The sequence below is a fragment of the Camelina sativa genome, chromosome 19 (assembly GCF_030686135.1).
Source record: "Camelina sativa cultivar CO46 ecotype springtype chromosome 19, ASM3068613v1".
Taxonomy (NCBI): Eukaryota; Viridiplantae; Streptophyta; class Magnoliopsida; order Brassicales; family Brassicaceae; genus Camelina; species Camelina sativa.
This window is the reverse complement of record NC_141898.1, coordinates 19,046,204-19,068,636: the sequence shown is the minus strand read 5'-3', so window position 1 is coordinate 19,068,636 and position 22,433 is coordinate 19,046,204. Positions and strand designations below refer to the sequence as shown.

The window sequence follows — 22,433 nt, the reverse complement described above, 5'->3', positions numbered from 1 at the left end:
TTGTTAGATTTTTCCTTTGTTTGGCTTAGAATTGATACAAGTTTTAAAGAATACATCTCTATCACTAATTAATTTTAGCAAATTTTAGAAACTTTGTAGCTAATCTATCCATCATGTGGATGTTGTTAAAAAAAAATAAGTTGTTCTAAATTGAAGAAAAAATTAAAAAAAAACGTTAATATACAATAAAATAAAATAAAATATAAACATCGATAATCGAGGAGATAAAAAAAAAATTGACCAAACAAATCTAACTACAATTTTTTCGGACTACCCTCAAAAATAATTTACTACTTTTAGAATTCTATTATATATATATATATATATATACGTTTACATTTAAGCTTGTTAATTTAAAACAACAAAACGTATCTGGCACAAGAATCACAATGTCATTTTCCAAATTTGCTGTTTTTTGTGTTGTCTTTGTTTTCCTGGCTAGCCTTTATGAATGTATGTTATGTATATCTATTAATGGTTTATTGTTTATCATCATGGACACTTCTATAATCACAATTGAGAATAGAGGAGTTTCTCAAAATAACACAATTTAATTATTTTTTTCAAAAATACAATACTTAACTTTTTTTCAAAAATACTACAAACACAAAAAATGATTTTTCATTGGGTAGAATTTCTTTCTTAGGTTTGGGTTGACAAATTTAGATTGAGATTATAGTTTTTAGAGGTAGAGTTTTGTGTTTAGGATTTAGGGATTAGTTTTTGATAGAAAAAAAAATAGTTCAATCACTTTTTGGTATTTGTAGAAAAAAATACATTTTAGTGGTATTTTTGGAAAAAAAAAACTAAAAGAAATATATTTTTGGAAAAAAAAACTCATTTTAGTGATAATTGCCCAATTGAATACTCCATAATTTTTTCAAATGATTTTTTCTATACAGGTAATTTCTTCAAAGACCTTACTAGTCCACCTTTGAAAGATCCATGCTATCTAACAAGAAATAATGTGTACTGCTGCCGAGATCTTACTTTTAAAGCGACGTATAGGTGCTCTGCCACCTTAACAGAATGTAGGAATAATATCAATAAAAATAATTGTAATCCTTTTGCAAAAAAGAACTAAGAAATTTGACAAATATTAACATGTACCAAATATATTCTTATGTTTACTCATAACACAAGTTGTAAATTTTTATTTATATTCACTATCTACAATTATGTAATGCAAAATGATAAACCTTATTTCTCTTCTTTTTATGTGGTATGTGTTTTTTAAATTAATTAGGTAGACAGAAAATTAATACGTAGTGTATTTTTCTATTTCAATATTTTTGTTGTGTGACTTGGAATTGGTTATGCAAATGCGGATTGTCGGATTGGTTATGCAAATGGAAGTGATTTAGAAGTTACTTTTGTAAACTCTTCTTCTCGTACTTGAGGTACCAATCTTGAAGTACTATTTTAATTAAGGTGTAGATAAAAAACAAAAAAAAGAGTTGTAAATCAAGATTGTATTTTCATCATAGTATTAGTTAACAAGATCCTTGTTTTCACGGACACGGTATCAGTTTGAGCGCACTAATTTGAATGAATTAGTAGCCATCACTCCTAATCAACTTCGGCACAACACACATTTCAGGTTCAGCGAATATTAACTTAGAAATGCCTGCTCATGAGAATGGCGTTCATGAGGATGATGAGAATGGCTTCGCTGAGGATGATGAGAATGGCTTCGCTGAAGATTATGAGAAGTGCTTCGTTGAGGATGATGACTCTTATGTCAATGGCTTCGTTGAGGATGAGGATAATGACAACGTCTCAATGAAAGTTGTTATCAACTCAGATTCTTATGACAAAGAAGCATATATGTAAGGACAATATTTGGGTTAAGGGTGAACCTCTTTATTCACCTCCTTATAAAATAAGAAAACAAAATTTGTATACATTGTTATAAAATAAAAAATTCAAACTGCTCTTTTATAAACCAAACCGATATAAAATTTCGTTTTAATTGTAAAATCTAAATTCTAACCACTTTATTTATAAACTCAACTCGATATATAATTTTATTTTAATTGTAAAATCTAAACCTTACCTCATTTGTAAACCCAAACCGATATATAATTCTGTTCTAATTGTAAAATCTAAACCCTAACCACCTCATTTGTAAACCCATACCCACATATAATTTTGTTATAATTGTAAAGTCATCCTCCTCATTTGTAAACCCAAACCGACATATAATTTTGTTTTAATTGTAAAATCTAAACCCTAACCACCTCATTTGTAAATCAAAACCGATATATAATTTAATTTTAATTGTAAAATCTAAATTCTAATCATCTCATTTGTAAACCCAAACTGACATATACTTTCGTTCTAATTGTAAAATCTAAACCCTAATTCTCATTTATAAACTCAAACCGATATATAACCTCGTTTAATTGTAAAATGTAAACCAAGCTTATATTTAACTTTCTTCAATTAAAAGTATACAAAATTTGTTTCCTTAATTTGTTTTGTTTTTTAATTTTATTTTATTTTTTTTTAAAATAAAATATTAGATAGAAGAATTTGGTTGGTTGAGAGTGAAGGATGTGAAGAATACAATGGTTCACCCCTAGAAGTAAACCTAAGTATTTTTCTATATATAATAAATTACTTAGGACAATACTTGGGTGAACCTCTTTATTCACATCCCTATGAAATAAGGAAATAAAATCTGTATACATCATTGTAAAATAAAAAAAAAACTCAAACCACTCTTTTATAAACCAAACAGACATATAGTTTTGATTTAATTGTAAAATCTAAACTCTAACCATCTCATTTGTAAACCCAAACCGTGATATAATTATGTTCTAATTGTAAAATCTAAACCCTCACCACCTTATTTGTAAACCCAAACTGACATATAATTTTGTTTTAATTGTAAAATCTAAACCTTAATAAGCTCATTTGTAAACCTAAACCGACATGTAATTTCGTTTTAATTATAAAATCTAAAACCTAATCAGCTCATTTGTAAATCCAAACCGACACATAATTTTGTTCTAATTGTAAAATCTAAACCCTAATTTTTATTTATAAACCGAAACTGATATATAACCTCGTTTAATTGTAAAATCTAAACCAAACAAATTATTAACTTTCTTTAACTAAAAAGTATACAGAATTTGTTTTGTTTTTTAATTTAGTTTTGATTTATTTTTAAATGAAATATAAAATAGAAGTTTTGATTGGTTGAAAATGGAAGAAGTGAAGAAGAGTATTCACCCCTAGGGGTGAACCTAAGTATTTTTCAATTACTTATATGTTAGATATTTGCAGTGTTCAAGTATGGTTTAAGATCATCTCTGAATTTAAATGCTTTACCTTGTAAATTGCTCCGATGCTGAAAAATAATTTGACTTTGATGAACTTGAGCAACTTAATCTGCTAATTTCAAGTGAAAAGAAAACTATCAAAATGCTTAACTATTTTGCTACGACCATTAAATAATACGATAAAACAATACATCTTCGTTAGCATGCAATGATTATATATACTAGATTAAAATCCCACTTATTTGTGGTTTTTGCTATGAAAATTTTAAATTCATTAAATATAAAAAATATAAAATTTGAAAATTAAATTAAGTCATCCAAATGGAATGATATTGAATATGCTATCAAATCATTCACCGATCAACAAACTTAAGAGAATTATATTATTTTTTATTTTGATTCTCATAATTTTTTATATTATATTATACTAATTACTATTTTTCTATTAATTGCACATATTTTCTCTTTAAATTAGTAATTTAATAGATAACTTTTCTATTAGACTTAGTCAAATAATACAAATTACTTTTTGGTTTTATATACAGATTACTTTTTTGGCTTTTATTAATTGCACATATTTTCCTTCTCTTAATTTAAATTTTTGTTCCAAAGCTAGCACACAATCTTAATTATTCCAAATATAGCACAATTTTAATTTTGAGAGAAATTACCTAAATAAATAAAAAAAGGGCAATTGACAAAAATAGCACCATTTTAAAATTTTCTTCCACAATTAGCATATATTCTTAAATGTTCCAAAACTAGCACAAAATTATATATACAAAATCAAATGTTTTTCTTCACAAAATAGCTTTTCCTTTCTCTTCACAAAATAGCTTTTCCTTTCTCTTCATCCTTCTCTGACGCTTTATCTCCTCTGGAATCAATCACATATCAACTCCGGCGTTTCACCTCCACGCTGAATCAATCCGACGAGTCTCCAATAAGAATAGTATTGCGAGTCTCTATTTTCAGGTAGAGTCCAAGTAGCGATGGATCTCGCGACGATGAACACTGAGACCGATGAGAGTAAGGAGAAACATGTCGGATCGGCGACGTAGGTCCAGTGAAAGGCTGACAGAAGTGGTGGTGGTGGTGAGAGCGAAGAAGAGCATGATGATTCAAGTGAAGAAGATTATGGCTTATCTCTTTCTCAACGCTACAGATCCGATTCACCACCGAAGAAACTCGGTTGAGATGGATTGATAAACTCGGTTCATGATTAGGAATACATATATACTCTTATCATTTACAGATTTCATTTGCTTGTAAATTTTTCTGAACATTTGCTAAAACTATGTGCGAATATGACGTGTACTGGGAGGTTCATCAACAGGATCTGCAACAGTTGTTGCAGCAATACAGATTATGATATTCAGGAATGACTCTTTGCGATTCAGGAAGATCTTCATGAAAATAATGTATAGTACTCCTACAACCTACACCTAGGCTTCTATCGTAGTATTCACGACGTGCACAAAAACAAATCATTACCCCCACATTGATGAGAAAATCTGTGATACATTGAGGCAAACATAAAAATGAAAAGATTTTAAACACATTTTTTTAGATTCAAGACATTCAAGAAAGATTACATAACATTCATAAACGTTAATTCACACCTACCCTGTTTTGAACACATGAGCTTAGGGATTATGTTAAATTAGATTGTCTTACATTTAGGCAAAACATAAGATAGGTAGCCTAAGTATAATTTAGAAAGGACTACTTGAAATTTTGGAAGGAGTTATTGACATTTAGGAAGGTCTTCCTATAATATCATGCTGGATATTCATATTTGTTGCCTTTATTATAAAACACCAACATGTGCACAATATCAAATCATTATACATCACTAATGGAGTAATATGTGATACAATAAGGTAAAACACATATAAAAATATTTAAAAACACATTTTTAAAAATTTAGGAAGAATTTCATAGCTTTTAGGAAGACATTCTTGAATTTAGGAAGCCTTTCCATAATGACCTGAACTCAAACTTCATCATCATCTTCATCATCAACTCTCTGCTCTCTTTTCTTCCCCTCTATCTCAAGACATTACACAAATCAAAAACACAACAAAAGATCGAGTATCAATCAATCTCAAGAACATCAACAAGTTTCTAATGTAAAGAAAATTTCCCTCCTGGGTGTTCTAATTATATAGCATAAACATCACCTGATCGAGATATATCTAAAAGAATCTCTTTGTAGCTGCATCTGTATCAAATCCTTCTACTCCTTTGACTGAAGCAACACCTCATAAAAACATGGCTTCAGCTCTGCATTGCCCAACCCAAGAAATCAACCTAAACACACATTAACATGAAAACAAATTCATAAATTGATTTGCCAAAGCTTTTTTACCTGTTCCCGTAAGAGGAATGAAATCATCCACAATGACCCATTTCAGCAAAAACATCAACAGCAACACGTCTAAAAAACTTCTCACTGTTACAAAGGACACCATACATATCAAACAGAACCACCGATACTTTCCCCCAATCATCCGCTGTAATTTTAGCCAGAAGACTCTCCTCCGCCACACTCACTATCGTCGACGACGGAAGCACCGTTTAGCTTAATTAAACTTTGATCTATGATCGAAACCCGATGAATAAAGATGCTTTTGATGTGGATTTTGTTGTATTGGAATCAATTGATTGATTTGACAATTAATTGAAAAGATCTGAGATCCAAAATGAATATCTTAGTTTGGAATTTTCACCGCAAGCTTCGTCGAAACTTTAAGATCCAAAATTCGTGAGTTTAATTATAGGAAAAAAATGAATTTTGTTATTTAAATTAAATAATAATTTTAATATATAAAGAGATATAATGCTAGTTTTGGAAAATTTGAGCATGTGTGCTAATGTTGGAAGAAAAACTTAAAAAGTGCTATTATAGGGTATTTCTCTAAAAAAAATAAAAAAATAAAAAAGGAAGGCGAAAACGCAGCAATTGTCTTTGCACAAAACCTAAAAAACTCCAGTTGAATTAGAGAGGCTAGAAGGAGGAGGAGACAGTGAATGAAATCCGTTTGATTTTGAGAAATGATGCAGCGAATGAAATCAGAGATGAAGATGTCATCTACGCTTCTTTTTCGCTGTAACGCTTTTCAATCTCAGATTTTAAACTCACGATAAGATCCATATTTTGGATTCTCGATGTGAAGCTTGTTTCTGGAGCAGAGGAAGTGATGAGTTTAGTGGAATAACGTTTCTTCCCAGAAAAGCCATTGTTGCAGTTTGACATTGTCGTTGTTAATTTGCTTTTTAGACTATGAAAGAGAATCCTCCTCTAGGTCCTTCTTCTTTGATGAGGGTAATCTTAAAGATCTCATCTTTCTTTATTTTCCTAGAAAGATTCCAAATTTTAAACTTAAGTTGTTCAATTAGTGTGTTCTGAGTTTTGACATTGTTCAAATTTGTGATGGGTTCTTAATAAAATTCATTACTTTGTATACTTTTTTGATATTTTCAACTTCTTTTGAACAAAGAAACTCATTTCTAAATCTTTGGGGGTGAGTTAAAAGTGTTACGAGCGTATGTTGTTTTATACAAGATTGGAGAAGATGGGGGGGTTTTAGATGTATCAATGGTGGTTCATAAACACCATGTGTGGCGTTTGTTCACTTGTAATGTTGTAGTGGTCAAGATTGGAGCTTTAGATATATCAAATGATGTTTTATACCATGTGTGGCGTTTGTTCACTTGTAGTAACTTTGTATAGATGCAGATTTGGTCAAAAGAATTGGAGTTGTAACAACACTCCAAGAAATTTAGAAAGGATGTCTCGAATCTAAGGAAGGGTTTCATTAAAAGGAATAAACAAAGAAAACTGAGCATACACGCCACCCTATTGAGTTTTGTTGATGGCTCGAGAATTCTTTCTCATGTTCTTGTAACTTTAAAAATCAGCACCCAACATCCAACACTCCTTGGAAATTCATGAAGGATTACACGAAATTCAGGAAATATTTATTGAACTTGAGGATGACCTTCATAAAAAGTTTGAATTTCAGGATGAACTTAAGGTTGACCTTTACAAAAAGCTTAGATATTGGTAAATACCCGGATATGTTCAAAAAAGATATCATTACCCCCTCACTAATAGAGTATTCTTTCATATATTGAGGCACGTGTCGACAATTCATAGGACTATGTTCCTTAATTCAGTTTTACTTTCTCTGTTTTTAGACATGTATGATGTTTGTAAAACCTTTTTAGATTGTTTTGGTACTTGTATGATGTATCTGCATCATATGTTTCTATTAGCACTTTATTTTATCTGTGATTGAACTTTAGGAAGGATTGTGTGAAATTCAGGAAATATTTTATGTAATCCAGGAAGACTTCCTTGAATCGGAGCAACCAATTTGATTCCCCTTGATGAATATGAATACATCGATCTATGTGAATTCAATATCCATCAAATCATGAACAATAGCCTAATTCTATAATTATTGAATCATCGAATCAGATTTGTTTTGTTTTCATTTTTGATAACATAATTTGGAGTGACAGATTTTGTCTCCGACGAATTCTGAGTTTGATCCTTCATAGTGGTGTTGTTCTCTCGAGAAGAAAGCCGCTATCTGCCTCCACCGCCGCGGTTGCTGGAGGAAGACAATAACAAAGGCTATGATTTCTAGAAATACTGGAAACGACAGAGAAGATAAAAATGACATCATTATAATTAGACAGAGAAGAAGATGAATAATAAAAAAAAAGATATTTATTAGTTTCATTTTAGAGAAATAATTAACATAATAAAAAATGCTACTTTTAGAAAATTGAGCATGTATGCTAATTTGGAAAAAAATTAGTAGGTTTATATAGAAAAGTTAGTAGGTTTATCTAGTATTTCTCTTGTATGAATTAGTAGGTTTATATAATATAAAATACGTTAATAGAAAAGTTATGATAATTAATGTAACCCTTTCCTTATCCCTTTACACGGCGTATTAAATTCCCGCCAAAATCAACCTAATTTACCTTTGTCTTTCGCCGGCGCACTCGTCAAAGGTGGGAATGGAATCGCCGACACAGACGGCGGAGCAAATAGAGTCAATGACTGAGTTTCTAGTGAAGCACTATTCGGATCAGCTCCGCGACATCTCTCTATCTCCCGATCCAAAACTTCACTACCCTCTCTTCATCGAGTACGCTTTCACTTCTCCTCCCTCCCTTTTAATCTTTCCATGATTCGTCGTTCACCTCACACAACACACACACACAATATCTTTAGATTCGCAGAACTCGTTGACGATGATCCCTCTCTATCGCGACTCGTTTTCTCCAATCCTGAACAGTATCTTCGTCAATTCGACGAATCAGCCATTTTAGCTCACGTATGTATGTGCTCCACTCAACTCAATCCTGATTTTGCTTTCGATTTTTTTTTTTAACTCTTACGAATTTTTTAGAAAATTGCGTTGGAGCATATAAAGAAATTTGAGAACAAGATTGGGATTGAGAAGAGATTTATACATGTTCGTATTGACACTAGTGGATCTCCTCTAGAACGAAGCTCTGGTATATATGTGTGTGTGTCTCTCTCTCTCTCTCTCTATTTTTGTTCTATTGGGATTGAGAAGAGATTTATTTTGTTTATTTCTGATTCCCACAGAGACTTTCCCAAGTATTGGCCGAGTTAGAGTAAAGCACCGTGGGATTCTTCTGATGTTGAAAGGCACGGTGATTCGCTCCGGGGCTGTCAAAATGTATGAAGGAGAAAGGATGTACCGATGCCGTAAATGCAAGTTCATGTATGTGTCTTTTCTTCTTTGTTTTATGCATTTGATTGACACCTTCTTGTTCTTGTCCCTATGGCTGATTGAGTTGCTTCCTTCTTATTATATAGGTTTCCTATTTTCCCTGAGTTGGAATCAATTAACTCAATTGTGAAACCGCCCTTTTGTCCTTCTCAGGTTTGTCATATTGTATCACCATTTCATTCTTTTACTACTAGTCTACTACCCTATATGCTCCTTTGCTGTAGTACTACATGATATCTGTCTTTTGTTTTGCGAAAACACTCGTCTCTGAAATCGTGTCCCTAGCTTTTCATATTCTTCAAAGCAACTCATCTTACAGCTCTTAGAAATCTTTTAACTCTTGGTGACAGCGGTCTAAATCTTGTGAAGGCACAAACTTTGATCCTGTAGATGATACAGTAACACGCCATGATTACCAAGAAATCAAAATCCAAGAAAATACTCAGGTTTTGGGTGTTGGGGTTATCCCAAGGTCCATTCTAGTCGTCCTGAAAGATGACCTTGTTGACAATGTTAAAGCTGGAGGTACAACACCATGGCTTTTGTTTTATTCTATGTATTACATATTCTTAATTCCCAGCCTCTGTGTAAGCATCCATTCTAAAGGTATCAACATAACCGTTTTACCTTCTGATACTTGCTTTTCTCAGTAAGATATCTATTGTTTTCGTTTTACGCAGATGATGTTGTTGTCTCTGGAATCTTGACTTCAAAATGGTCTCATGACTTAAAAGACGTTCGCTGCGACCTTGAACCTATGTTGATTGGCAATCATGTCAGGTATATGGCTTCGCAAATGTGATAAATCAATCTGTTTTAATCAATTTTATCAAGGAAATCTATACCAACCATGGCACAAAATTTGTATTGGTTTGTTGCCTCAAAAATTTAACCATCAAGTCGTTCTTAGTTCCCATTAAAGCAATTTCCCCAAGATTTATTTTGGGTCTTGATGAGATTACATTGTCCCATATTGTGAGTTACTAGAAGGCATTACAATTTCAATTATTGACACAATTTCTACCCCTTTTTCACCTGTGAACCCTGCCACTCTCCAGAAGAACTAATGAACTGAAATCAGAAATTGATATATCTTATCAATTGATCGAGAAGTTTAAGAACTTTTGGAGCCACTTCAAAGATACTCCTTTGAAAGGTAAAAACTCATTGTTACTTGGAAATTATTCTGCCTGTTTTTTCTTGCAATTATTTTGGACAACTAATCCCTTGGCTTGCCATCCATTTTGATCTTATTAGCCAAGTAAGATATGGAAGATCTAAAGTATAATTTGTGCTTACCTCTTTTATATTTGATTAAGTCAGGGAGAAATGCTATCTTACGAGGTATCTGCCCCCAAGTCTTTGGACTCTTCACTGTTAAGCTTGCAGGTATGCTGTATGCATTTTTTTTTGTGTGCCAACATCGTCTCTTATTGAATTGTCTAGAAACATTATGGTTCGTGTGCATTTGGTAATATGCAGTTGCCTTAACACTCATTGGAGGTGTGCAGCATGTTGATGCTTCTGGGACAAAAGTTCGGGGAGAATCTCACTTGCTTCTTATTGGTGATCCAGGTTGTTGTCAACCACTGAGTATATTTTTCTTCTGTATATGCATGCCCCTAAAGTTCCAAAGTTTTTGCCGGAACTAAATTGATTTGGAACTTGAGTACCTTACATGAGTTTCGAAAAAAGATAAAAGGTCTTGTGTATTTTCTTGTTACTATTTGATTAAAATCTGTATGGAGAGTGCACTTTCAATGACCCACCTTTTACGGTGATAATATCTGTCAGGCACTGGAAAATCTCAGTTCTTGAAGTTTGCTGCAAAACTGAGCAACAGAGCTGTGATCACAACGGGACTAGGAAGCACAAGTGCTGGATTGACTGTAACTGCAGTGAAGGATGGAGGTAAGCACTGCAGTCTTTTGCCTACTTCTTGTGTTGGGTCCTTTGTAACACCTTTTTTTCCCCCTCGTTTCGTCTTATTAATTTGTTTGCAGGAGAGTGGATGTTGGAAGCTGGGGCCCTTGTTCTTGCAGATGGTGGACTCTGCTGTATTGATGAATTTGATAGGTAGTCTCCAGATGACAGAGGGGAGAAACATTTATTATAAGGATCTTTTGCATTAATCTGTAGTGTTATCTGCTTGAAAAGTTTGATCTTCGATGAACTTGAAGTGTTCTTGTGGTCTTGTGAATCATTAGACTCTTATCACAGACAAGAAACAGTACCTGGTAGAAACTGTTCAACTTATAATGACAAACACTCTTGGATTTTTTTCTGAATTTTTTATATTGCTCTATTTTTCATCGAGTTTGATTCTATTGCTTCGTCCTTGGGAGACTTACCAACTGCTAAAGCGTTTTTTTCTTTTCTGTCTAGAAGCATGACAGAGCATGACAGAGCAACCATACATGAAGCAATGGAGCAACAAAGTATTAGCGTTGCGAAGGTAAACTACTCTACATAATTTTCATTTATATTTATTCTCTAGTTACAGCATCAGCTCCATTATTCAAGTTGTACAACTAAATCAGCTTCTCTCTCTACTGTGTCTTATTTTTTCTTGCTAATTTGAAGGCTGGCCTTGTAACGACCCTTAGCACAAAGACAATCGTCTTTGGTGCTACAAATCCTAAAGGACAATATGATCCTGATCAATGTATCCACTTCAGAAATAGTAGACTTCAAAGTATGTTTTTGCTTTACATACATACCTACTTTTTTTCAAATTCAAGTTAGTGATATCAATTTCAAAAATGCATACATTTTCTCCGTGAATCATTAGTTTGTCGGGCATTCCTTTTTTCCCTCTGCATTTGAATTTTATTTGGTGTATTTGAAATTTCTTAACTGAATCTAGCACTTTCTGTCAATACTGCACTTTCCGGTCCCTTGTTGAGCAGATTTGATATTGTGCTTGTTCTCTTAGATACTAAAAATCCCGAATGGGATGCAGTTGTATCTTCTCACATCCTTGCCGAGGTATGTTCCCTTAAAGAATCTCTATTGTGTTGCGTGCTGACGCAGAGTTTATGTTTGTGATAAAAATATAACTTTTATGTCTTTGATAATTTGATGACATCAACCTAGGTGCAAATAGAGGAAGATAGGTATGTGGATGATCTGACAACTATTTGGCCACTACCGGTGCTTCAAAGGTAGCATAGATCATTCAGTAATCTAGAAGCGTTACAATTGTTCCTTGCGCAGAAGTCTGAGATGGCATATGCATTTGATCTTAGCTAATAATGCATTCATGGTTGCTATTGAATTCTTATATCCTGACCTATGCAGATACATTCAGTTTGTGAAAAAAAACTTCAGGCCTGTTCTATCAAAGGAAGCAGAAGAAATTATTTCAAGTTATTATCGACCTGTGTTTAAAAAAGCGTCGCCTAGGCGAGAGGCGAGGTGATTATAAGGGTGTAGCGCCTCTAGTAGATGAGGCCAGGCGGTAGACCAAAGGCGCTCGCTTCGGGATGCCTTGCCATGGAGCCCGCCTCATCTCGCTTAGCGCCTGCAATAGTAGGAGGTAATATATGGTTAAACCTCAATATCTTCTCAATATTTTCTCAATATTTGCTTACTTAAAATGTTTAAGTTTTAGGCTTTGTGTTTAAGTTTTAAACTTTCGTTGGATTTGCTTCTACTTTGTTTTCATTTCTCTGTTTCAGACTCATGATTGGCTTTTTCTTTGTTTTCAAATCTTTCTCTATGTTTCAATTTCAAATGATAAGCTATTGGTTTTAGACTCAGGTTGTGCTTACATGGTAAGGAATCGATTATTTATGACTAACCTTATGTCTGTTTTTTGCAGTTGCGCCTCATACACCAAAGGCGTGGGGCGAATATCGCCTAGGCGCAGGGCGCCAAACCTACCCTTGCCTCTCGCCATTTAAAACACAGTTATCGACTCCAAAGAAGATCATCGACACATAATGCAGGTATCTCCTGAGGAATACACTTTCCTTTCCACAGATGCTATTTTTGTATTATTAACATGGGGTGTGGGAAGCTGACCATCGTAGAACACTAGAACAGTGTCCAGCTTTGAATCCTATATTCATATAGAAAATTGCTCTGCAAACACATTCATATTGGAGGTAACCAAGATATAAATGTATCAATTTTAAATATAAACATTCACCGATCGAAATGGCTGGAGTGAGCTCTTCTGTAGTCTTGTCTAGAAAATCTCTAGGTCTCATGGGTACAGGAAAACCAACTAAAGATAGAGGTGGGGTGTACTTTTTTGCATGTAATTTGATTATACTCTGAACTGCAGCTAGAACAACTGTGCGGATGTTGGAAAGCTTGATCCGTCTGGCTCAAGGTATCACTTCGGTTGTAAAGTCTTAATCAATACTCTTACTACAAAACACAGAAGGGAAAAAAGGGTATTAATGGTATAATGGTGTCACAGCTCACGCAAGGCTTATGTTCAGAAATGAGGTCACACGATTAGATGCAATAACAGCAATCTTGTGCATTGAATCATCGATGACCATTTCAGCTATCGTAGACAGTATGGGGAATGCACTGCACTCTAATTTCTCCGAAGAACCAGATCAGGAATGTATCCTTTTTCAAGCTTACTTAACTTTTGTGCCTACATACATATGTCCAAAGTTTGCTTTAATTAGTTACTTACAGTCGTGAACTGGAGCATTTAACACCTGAAGTTTTTGTATTTGTATTCCCTAACATAAAGCAACAAACAGACGCAAAGCAAGAGAAGATCATCCTTGAAAAACTAAGAGGAGACGACATCTATTAGCATTCTGGCTTCGATGAGTAGTGACCCGCAGAGAGAGAGAGAGAGACAGAGATAGGTTTGCAGCTGTAATCTCCTTCACATTTCTCCTGCAAGTTTTTTGTTTTTTATGTATAGATGGCGTTCTGTGTGATAAGGTAGGTTTTCAGACGGATTCTAAAGCACTAGAGCATTATCAAAAAAAAAAAGAAATATATGCAAGCATGATTGGCCTTAACCAATGTCAAAAGAAACATTCTTCTAATTTCATCCAAATAATCGTGAACTCCAAAAATGTAGTAATCTTCGATAATTTTTAACTGGAAGATATCTCATCAACATTTAAAAAAAAAGTTATAATATAATAAGAAAAAGTATTGTTATATTTCTTTTAAAAAGTTATTTTGAAATAAAATAAAATAAAAGAAAGATAATAGTAAAATCATAATTTGAAATCTTAATAAAATCTACGAAATTTAGTTATTAAAAATAATTTTATTGTCAACTTGAATGTAAAATCTTAGTTGAAATTCTGATTGGTTTATATTTTTATTTTAAAAAAATATAGTAATTTTCGTCCATAATTTTATTAGAGAGAGAAAATAATTTTTTTCACTAATAATTATCTGTATTTTTTAAAAATCTTAGCTGTTAATTTTTTTTATTATTTTCTTTCAAGTACAAATTAGTTTTGATTTGAATATATTTTTTTTTACTTTTCTAGATTTTTTTTTTTATTTTTGATCTGTCAGTGTTTTTTATTATTTTTAATTAATTATATTTATTTAATTAATTAATTAATCTTAATTAAAATTTTTATTAGCAATTGAATGTAATTTTTTACACATTTTAAGGTTAGTTTCATATTTGTACTTCCCAATTAATATACAGTAGTAGGATGTTACAAAATCTGTATTAGAAATTTTGAGTACACTTAATCCCTAACTTAAAAATACATATTTAGGGTTTCTTCAAAAAAATAAAAACCTTCCAAGTCACCATAATTTTTTGTAAACTATACATTTTATCTCCAGAAAATGCATTTTAATTATATAAAATTAAGAATAATACACTCACCATCTTCATCAACATCTCAAGTTTGTAAAAGGACAATTAATATAATTTTAAGGGAAAATCACGTTTTAAACCTTCAAAGTGTCACTGGGTACCACTTTAAACCTCGAGAGAATTTCACTAACACTATAAACCTTTAAAATGATTTTACTAACACTTTGAACCTTTAAAATGATTTTACTAACACTTTAAACCTTAAAACTAACTTTTATTTTTGTACCGCCATAAAAAATAACGGAATAATAATATCCGTCAACGCGAAATAGTTAAACTATGTTGGTTTAATTTAAATTTTAATTATTTTATTTTTTATAAATAAATAAAAAGATAAAAAAGTAAATTTGTGTTCATCTTCATTGTAGACAAAACTTTTACGATGTTACACTTCACATTATTAATCTTTTTAATAAATGCATTTCCACTGGATGCTGATTCAAATTGATTGACTTCTCATTGGAAACCAATGAATCTTCTATATATATATATTTTTAACAACAATCTTCTAAATATATTGTCATCTTCAATTTACATTTGTCAAACGTTTTAACCTTACCTCTGATTCTTCATTTTTTTCTCTGATTCTTCATTTTTTTCTTTGATGTATATTTTTTTTTTATCAATCGTCATAAATAATTAAATTAATTCAGCAAGTATTTAAATCAAATCAGGATAGTTTAACTATTTCACGTTGACATATATTATTGTTCCGTCATCTTTCGTGGCGGTACAAACATGAAAGTTAGTTTTAAGGTTTAAAGTGTTAGTGAAATCATTTTGAAGGTTTATAGTGTTAGTGAAAATATCTCAAAGTTTAAAGTGCTACTGAATGTGAAAGGTTTAAAATGTGATTTTCCTTAATATTAAATCGAAACTCAATGCAACGTGGAATTTAAGTCCATTTTTTAGAATTTTGAAACTGACTTTTTGTTTCGTGGGGTCATTTATCATCCCACCACATCAAAACAATGACCTTATTTCCTAATCAACGAAATTACGAAGACGAGTGTCATATTAGGGCGATGGTTTGGAACGCTAAGATACTTGGCCATATAATGTGCGTACTTGTTGAACACGGGTTCGAGAACTGCATCTCCAAAATGAGCAACAAGCAAAGGTTCGGTGATGCATCTTGCCCACCTTGCATGCTTTATACCAGCTTCCATGTGAGATGATTGGTCCTCATCATTTTCTTCCTCAAGGTCAATTTTGTACGGGACAATATGGTCGAATTTATCAATCTTTTTGATCTCGAAGGAACCTTCCTTGAAGATAACATCCCTCACCTCTTGTTCACTTGGATTGTAGAATGGCATGTTAAACGATTCCATTTCTGATTGCTTAACAAACCCCTACACTCACATTCTCCCAACAATGTATTACTTGGTACGTAGACGAGTACTGTTTAAAAAGATAAAGAAAAAAAGGGATGCTTATACCTCGGATGCTAGATCGCGGAGGCAATCGGATAACAACGACCAAACTTGGAAGCAGTCATTGGATAAAGTGTTGGAAGCCTTTCTGCCTACGAACGTGAGAACCATATGTCCATTATGCACTATCTCTTCTGAACGCATTTTAAGGAAAACCGAAAAATCATTCTTGAACTGATTCAAATAACTCTTGTAGACATTTGGAGTGTATGGATGTTTAATATGAATGCTTTTTGTGTTGCCCTCAAGACCGTCTGGAATTTTAGAGAGCCAATGGATACTAAAAGCTGAATGAACAAAATGGAGAGACTTTCTTGGGAATAGCCTTGAGTAGAAAGAACCGGGGACTCCCGAGACAAAGCACCTTTCTTTAAATTCCGTTTTTTGCTTCTTTAGGAAAGAAGGAACCAACTTGAAGGTTGTATTGAAATCGTTCTCTGGAAGATCGTTCAAATAACAATAGATTTCTGGTGGGGTTTTGCCCATTTGTTGGTACGAGTCCATGATCGTGTTGGCTATCGCGGACATGGCCAACACCGTGTTTTGTCCAGTAGAACAACCCAAGTCTGTCACTTTGATGAAATCAGGAAAACCAATTTTCTCTAGCATTTCTCTTACGTTTTTTGTCATCACATGTTGTATCTTATAGAAAACACTTCTCTGTAAAATCCCCAAAATTATATCTTAAATTGACTAAGTATGAAAAAAAAAAAAAAAAAAAAAGAAACTCAGAGCTTATGAATAGAGTTACTTTGTCAATGATAAATTACATATCTATCGGCCTGTTGGCATAATTATAAACAATAAACTCACATGTTACTAGGTTAAACTTCTTCGTTTACAATCAGAAATGGAACAATTGTGGTATATATCAAACAAAATCAAGATTTGGTTGAAATTTTGCTAAATGAAAGGTTACCAAAAAAAATTAATTATTGTCAAAACGCTTAGTACTTTTTTTTTTTTCACAAATCAAAACGCTTAGTATATGAATCAAAATATAATACGTAATTCCTATATCATCACAATTCGTCATAGAGTGTTTATTAAGTACCTGATAATGTGAATTAGTAGCGTAACTGTGTTCTCCTGTTCCTCCTTTCATACTAAGAGCGTCCACCAGTGAGTCCCTAACGTATACACAAACTTTATTTAATCAGAATAATTCAAAATTAGGAAATTAGGATTCCAGATTCATAAACACACAATGGTTAGGTTGAGCATTTTAATGAAACCGAATACAAACCAATTTATCCAAACCCGATATGAGACTAATTCTTTTTACTAATCTAAAATCCATGTCAAGATTTCCACCACAAACCTAATCTAAACAACCAGACCAAACAAACCACAGTGCCTAGCTCACTACAAAAAGAGACCATGATTAAACACATCTTCCCATTATACCTTTTGGGTTTGTTTGTTTTAGTGTATATCAACAAATAAAATTGATTACAATCTCATCTACCCACATTGTAGCTCTAAAGAGAGAACTAACTCCAAAGAAAGAAAAAAAACAAGAAGAAACAGTGGGACAGTTACATAGTTACAAGAAATTAATCATCCCGTTTCAGTTGAAGATCGAGGAATTGAATCATTACCTTGAGGGAGACATGATGCGCACAATATGCGTGTATACAATTTTCTCGATCCAACGTATATGGTTTAAGATTAGAAAATATGGCTTGAACTAGCTGGGATAATACATACTATATACATGCTTGAAAACTTCAATAAAAAAATTCTGAGTCATTTTTTCTGTTTGGTATGTGTTCTCGAAACTATCACTATCACATGCTTAAGAGCCACTTGCATGAAGTAGCACCACAGAGATATATATTTCTCACACTTAACATTATATTTGTATCTATTTTTTAATTTTACGACAGCTGAAATCGGAATATAAAAACAAATTTAGCAAACAGGATAACTTATAAATATAAAGAAAACGTAATTATTTTGAATTAAAAGATATAATTGCCGTGAAGAACCAGGATACTTCACTAGAAATATCAATAAAAGTGGTTAGGCAATAATATTTTCTAACGTAAGTAATTTTAAAATCCAAAAAATCTTTTTTTTTTAATTGTATTACAGAAAAAAAAAAAAAAAAAACAATAAACGGTTTTCCTGTCAATGGGCCATACACTTTGAAATGAGAATCAATTGTGAAGATGTTGGGATAACTATGGTGATTGCTAAAGTTTGAATCGCTTGGTGTCTCCATTGATGAATTTGGGATTTGAGAATATCAAGTCTCCAAAAACAAGATATGAATCGGTTCACAATAAGCAGCAACAAAGTAGTGCAAGAGAAGATGATATCAATATTAAACAATTTTGGAATGGATAATAATAGCTTTAGTTTTCTTGTGTGCTTTATTTTTCTTGTGTGCAAAGGAAGTCATCATTAGCTAGGAGTTGATTTTAAAGAACAAAATTTGCAAATTTGTTGTAAGGTTAGTGTATATTTACTCCCTTATCGTTTTTCTTTAGGATGTTTAGTGTATGTGCTTTCATGTGTTGATGATTTTGCACAAAGCTGCTGTAATTTTGAAATACCAACTCTTGTATTCGATTTTATAATAACGAATGAAGTTGATGTTTTTAAAGAAAAGAAATTGAGAAGAATGAGAAACTGAAAAAGAAAATGATAAGAGTAAAAACTCATCCTATAACCAACTAGGTAAATTCTTAGATTTTACATTATCATTTTTTTTAAAAGATTAACATCTAATCTGATATATTTAAATACAAAATATCTTCTATTATTGAATGGTTTTAAACCACAAAAGTAATTACTTACAATAAAAATCATTAGAATAAAACTCAATGTACATATTTTCTTTTATATGATTTTCCTGATTATCAATGATAAAAAAAGTTATTACAAAATAATATGACGTAAGAAAAAAGAAAATGTTATTTGGGCTGTAATATTTTTCAGTAAATAAATGAAGAATTTAGTTTACTTGGAGAAGTGGAGAGAGAGAGTCCCGTCTCTCAAAACCTACGGCAAACGCAGCCACTTGGTTTATTCAAAACCTTGTAATAAATATAAAAAACCCACACATTTTAGTAACGCTCTTGTCCTAACAACTTCAATCGCAGTCATGAGCGCTGCTGCGACTACAAGACACACCTCGTGGATAGTGGCTACCGCGGTTGCCGCCGTGGAAGCTCGTTGGAACTATCCTCTCCGTTTATTTAACAAAGATGTCAAGGCTCGTCTACGTGCCATCGCTGTCACTTCACGTCCACCTTCTTCTTCTGATGATGATGTCGTCAGAGACAATAGTCATCCTATGCCTAAATCTGATGCTTCCATGGAGAGAGTTATGGGCCTTAGCTGCTTTGGCCCAACCACTGTTCGATTTTAGATCTCTTTTGTCGTATGTGATTTTTTTCATTTTTTTTTCACTGTTTTCTTGAATTTTTTGCATCTAATTTTCTCTGTTGATAATTCTTGTAATTTCTCAGAAAATTTATTGATAATTCTTGTGGTAGCCTAAGTCCATGAATCGCAAATCATTTAGTTTGGTATTTGATAATTGAGGCAAATCACTCTCTTTTACAACATTCTCCCTAGAAGAGAGAAATACACCAAATCATTAAAAAAAAAATGGTTTTGGTTTAGAAAGATAAATTACCATTGATAATATAAACATATATTTTAGAAGAATGAAAAAAAATAAAAATAATAATAGACATAGTTTTGAGGAAGTTTTATTTAATTTCTTTTTGTTTTTGTTTTTGTTAGCGTCTAAAGTAAGATGATGAAGAGATTAGTGGCGTGAAGGCGACTCAGAGTTTGCTTCTTCTTCTTTAGCTTGTAATTGCTTTGTTTCAGCATTTGGCACTTTTTTGTTTATCAAAGGCTCTATCATTTGCTCTAAGTCATCCAAGTCTTGCGTGACTTTTTCCACCTGCATATTTAAATTTTGACTTCTCTAATCACAATCAAAAGTTCTGATATGTTGACCCAAAAAAAAAAAAAAAATGGGACCCCTAAAACATATGTTGAAAATTTAGTTCGATGTTATTAATTTCATTTATCAGTTTGAATGATAAAGTGTACCTTGTGAAGGAAATCTTGGGTTAGATGTGCTTCATGAGCAGCAACTTCTGAAATGTGTTCCAGAACCAAAGCTACTTGTTTCATTTTACTTTTCTCGGGTAGTTTCTCTGCCATTGCTTCAGCCATTTCGTCGGTCGCTGTCGCCACTTTCTCCACCATTTCTGCTACAGCCTCTACCCCTTCTACAACCAACCCCGCCTCTCCTACATCACATCAGTCCAATTTATGGCAAACACAAAATAAGCCTATATATAACATAAAAGAGCTATGAGTAATGCATAGAAGAATAATGAGATATTACTATATTCGTTACCTTCGATACGTTTGAGTTTCTGTATCCTTTTGTTGTTCCAGAAAGATAACACGAAGGAAATCACTGAACCTATAACCCATCTCCCCCTGCCAGTTATTCTCCAAATTAGTCCCTAATGCATTGATCAAGATTGAATAATCTAATGCAAATTGATTCGTACGTATATCATAAGCTACCCTATTGTTCCATTCGATGTGTATAGAGAGAAAGAAAGCGAGAGAGGGGAATTACCAAAAAGGAAAATTAAACCATTGGCTTGGAGGAGAAGGTTGCATCTTGGAGTCGTTGGAAACATTGCTTAAGTATCTCCCAGCATTAACCGGACTTGATAACTTGAGACCTTGAGGACACATTTGGTTATGATAGTCTCTCCCAAATCGAATAATCGCCGGATATGGATTCATAGACGTCTTCCTCTCGACGTTGTTGTATATTTGTAAGACCTCCGCAAGGCTCTGCCTATACACCGCAAAACCTCCACTCTGCATTCTCCGAGTCAGATACATTTTCAAACCGTTTTCTTGAAATCAAGATTCTGAAATTTTCATAGACACAACTTCAATTATATATACACAGTAATGTTTTTATTTTGTGTGTGATATTGGTGAAGCGTATGCTTAAGATAAAAGGCTTTTACGTGTAGTAACGCTTCGGGATAGATGTTGAACACGCCAAGAAATGTGGTTGTCTTTTTTTTTTCTTCTATTAATATATTTGTTTATATATCTTACTTATCTGTATTAACATTTTTGAAATTACATTTTAGAGAGAAACCTTTAGATTATTCATAACATACTTTGAATAATTATATATTTTCCGGATATTTACGAAAACTTCACATGATATATCTATGAATAATTGTACTTTTCAGATAGAGCCATAGAGGTTATACTTTTCTTTGTTTGGTTAAAAAGTACAAATTAAAAAGACAGACAATTTGTTTGCACTTGCAACTAGATTTGTTTGGTTTTGGTTCGAGTAACGTGCGTTGAAAAGGAACTCTAGTGCATTCTAAGTGAGGAGAATTCACCTTTGTCATTTTTTCCCTATTTTGTAATTCATAAAACCACTGTTGGTAGAAATTCATCCAAAAAAAAAATAATACTATATAAGTTGAAAATGACTATATTGCAATTTTCTTCTCAAAATAATAACCAATCAAAAATTATATTAAACCATCATTAATTGGATATATAATAGATATTAAATAATTTATTACTAATTTTTAAGATAAATGTTCTTTATCAATTATTAAAAGAAAAATTGTAGCTAATTAATTAAATCTTGCAACGATGCATTTGGCATGTGGTTGTTGTTACTTTATATCTTTGGAACTTATTAATCAAATATAAAAACAAATTAAAGGTGTATATTAATAAAGACTAGCCCATCAATATTCGGGTTCGGATCGGGTATTTCGGATAAAAACTAGGTCTGGGCATTCAGGTACTCGTTCGAGTTTGGATTGGGTATTTCGGATTTTCGGGTTTTTGGGTTTAGAGATATAATACCCGTTTGCGTATTTCTAGATTTCGGGTTCGGATCGGATTACCCGAAGTTCACAAAACTCAAAATTTTAGTATCTAATTTAGTCTAAATTATTCAGTAATACGCAATATATCTAAAAATTTAGAGTATTTTTTATCCAAATTTACTAATAAACAGTTTAAATACTTCAAATTATCTAAATATCTAAAAATCTGAATATTT

The 22,433-nt window shown here is 32.4% G+C and overlaps 4 protein-coding genes and 2 long non-coding RNA genes across 19 annotated transcripts; 3 read left to right on the top strand and 3 right to left on the bottom strand.

Moving 5' to 3' along the window:
- Positions 1-347: 347 nt before the first annotated feature.
- On the top strand, positions 348-1,218 carry LOC147920797 (uncharacterized). The gene is made up of 2 exons (XR_015590448.1): positions 348-453; positions 903-1,218. It is a non-coding gene; the product is annotated as an uncharacterized LOC147920797 (long non-coding RNA).
- A 6,995-nt stretch (positions 1,219-8,213) lies between these two features.
- LOC104766662 (putative DNA helicase MCM9) lies at positions 8,214-14,042 on the top strand. Of its 14 annotated transcripts, XM_087503312.1 has the most exons (21): positions 8,214-8,455; positions 8,542-8,644; positions 8,720-8,828; positions 8,923-9,061; positions 9,157-9,223; positions 9,421-9,595; positions 9,751-9,850; positions 10,129-10,226; positions 10,394-10,459; positions 10,553-10,645; positions 10,865-10,981; positions 11,074-11,146; positions 11,459-11,525; positions 11,654-11,735; positions 11,937-12,058; positions 12,167-12,234; positions 12,371-12,454; positions 12,983-13,020; positions 13,362-13,409; positions 13,500-13,652; positions 13,798-14,042. In XM_087503312.1, exons 1-21 carry the CDS (start codon positions 8,325-8,327, stop codon positions 13,851-13,853), a joined length of 1,989 nt encoding a protein of 662 aa, XP_087359438.1. In that variant the 5' UTR covers positions 8,214-8,324; the 3' UTR covers positions 13,854-14,042. The 14 variants fall into 14 exon arrangements, 1 of the variants encoding a protein (XP_087359438.1); XR_015591765.1 differs by lacking the exon at positions 13,798-14,042 and having other exon boundaries at positions 12,371-12,608; positions 12,894-13,020; XR_015591767.1 differs by lacking the exon at positions 13,798-14,042 and having other exon boundaries at positions 11,456-11,525; positions 11,980-12,058; positions 12,371-12,608; positions 12,894-13,020.
- Positions 12,225-13,932, bottom strand: LOC147920796 (uncharacterized). The gene is made up of 4 exons (XR_015591777.1): positions 13,728-13,932; positions 13,224-13,447; positions 12,874-13,133; positions 12,225-12,593 (listed from the first exon to the last, which is right to left on the bottom strand). It is a non-coding gene; the product is annotated as an uncharacterized LOC147920796 (long non-coding RNA).
- A 1,697-nt stretch (positions 14,043-15,739) lies between the features above and the next one.
- LOC104766660 (salicylate/benzoate carboxyl methyltransferase-like) lies at positions 15,740-18,140 on the bottom strand. Its single transcript, XM_010490581.3, has 4 exons — positions 17,935-18,140; positions 17,388-17,463; positions 16,340-16,993; positions 15,740-16,252 (listed from the first exon to the last, which is right to left on the bottom strand). The coding sequence occupies exons 1-4, from the start codon at positions 17,946-17,948 to the stop codon at positions 15,875-15,877; spliced, it is 1,122 nt and encodes a 373-aa protein (XP_010488883.2). The 5' UTR covers positions 17,949-18,140; the 3' UTR covers positions 15,740-15,874.
- A 1,213-nt stretch (positions 18,141-19,353) lies between these two features.
- On the top strand, positions 19,354-19,831 carry LOC147920795 (uncharacterized). The gene has a single exon (XM_087503326.1). It carries the CDS (start codon positions 19,446-19,448, stop codon positions 19,710-19,712), a length of 267 nt encoding a protein of 88 aa, XP_087359452.1. The 5' UTR covers positions 19,354-19,445; the 3' UTR covers positions 19,713-19,831.
- A 20-nt stretch (positions 19,832-19,851) lies between these two features.
- On the bottom strand, positions 19,852-21,329 carry LOC104766659 (uncharacterized). Its single transcript, XM_010490580.3, has 4 exons — positions 20,955-21,329; positions 20,724-20,809; positions 20,411-20,613; positions 19,852-20,258 (listed from the first exon to the last, which is right to left on the bottom strand). Exons 1-4 carry the CDS (start codon positions 21,227-21,229, stop codon positions 20,118-20,120), a joined length of 705 nt encoding a protein of 234 aa, XP_010488882.1. The 5' UTR covers positions 21,230-21,329; the 3' UTR covers positions 19,852-20,117.
- Between the last annotated feature and the right edge of the window lie 1,104 nt (positions 21,330-22,433).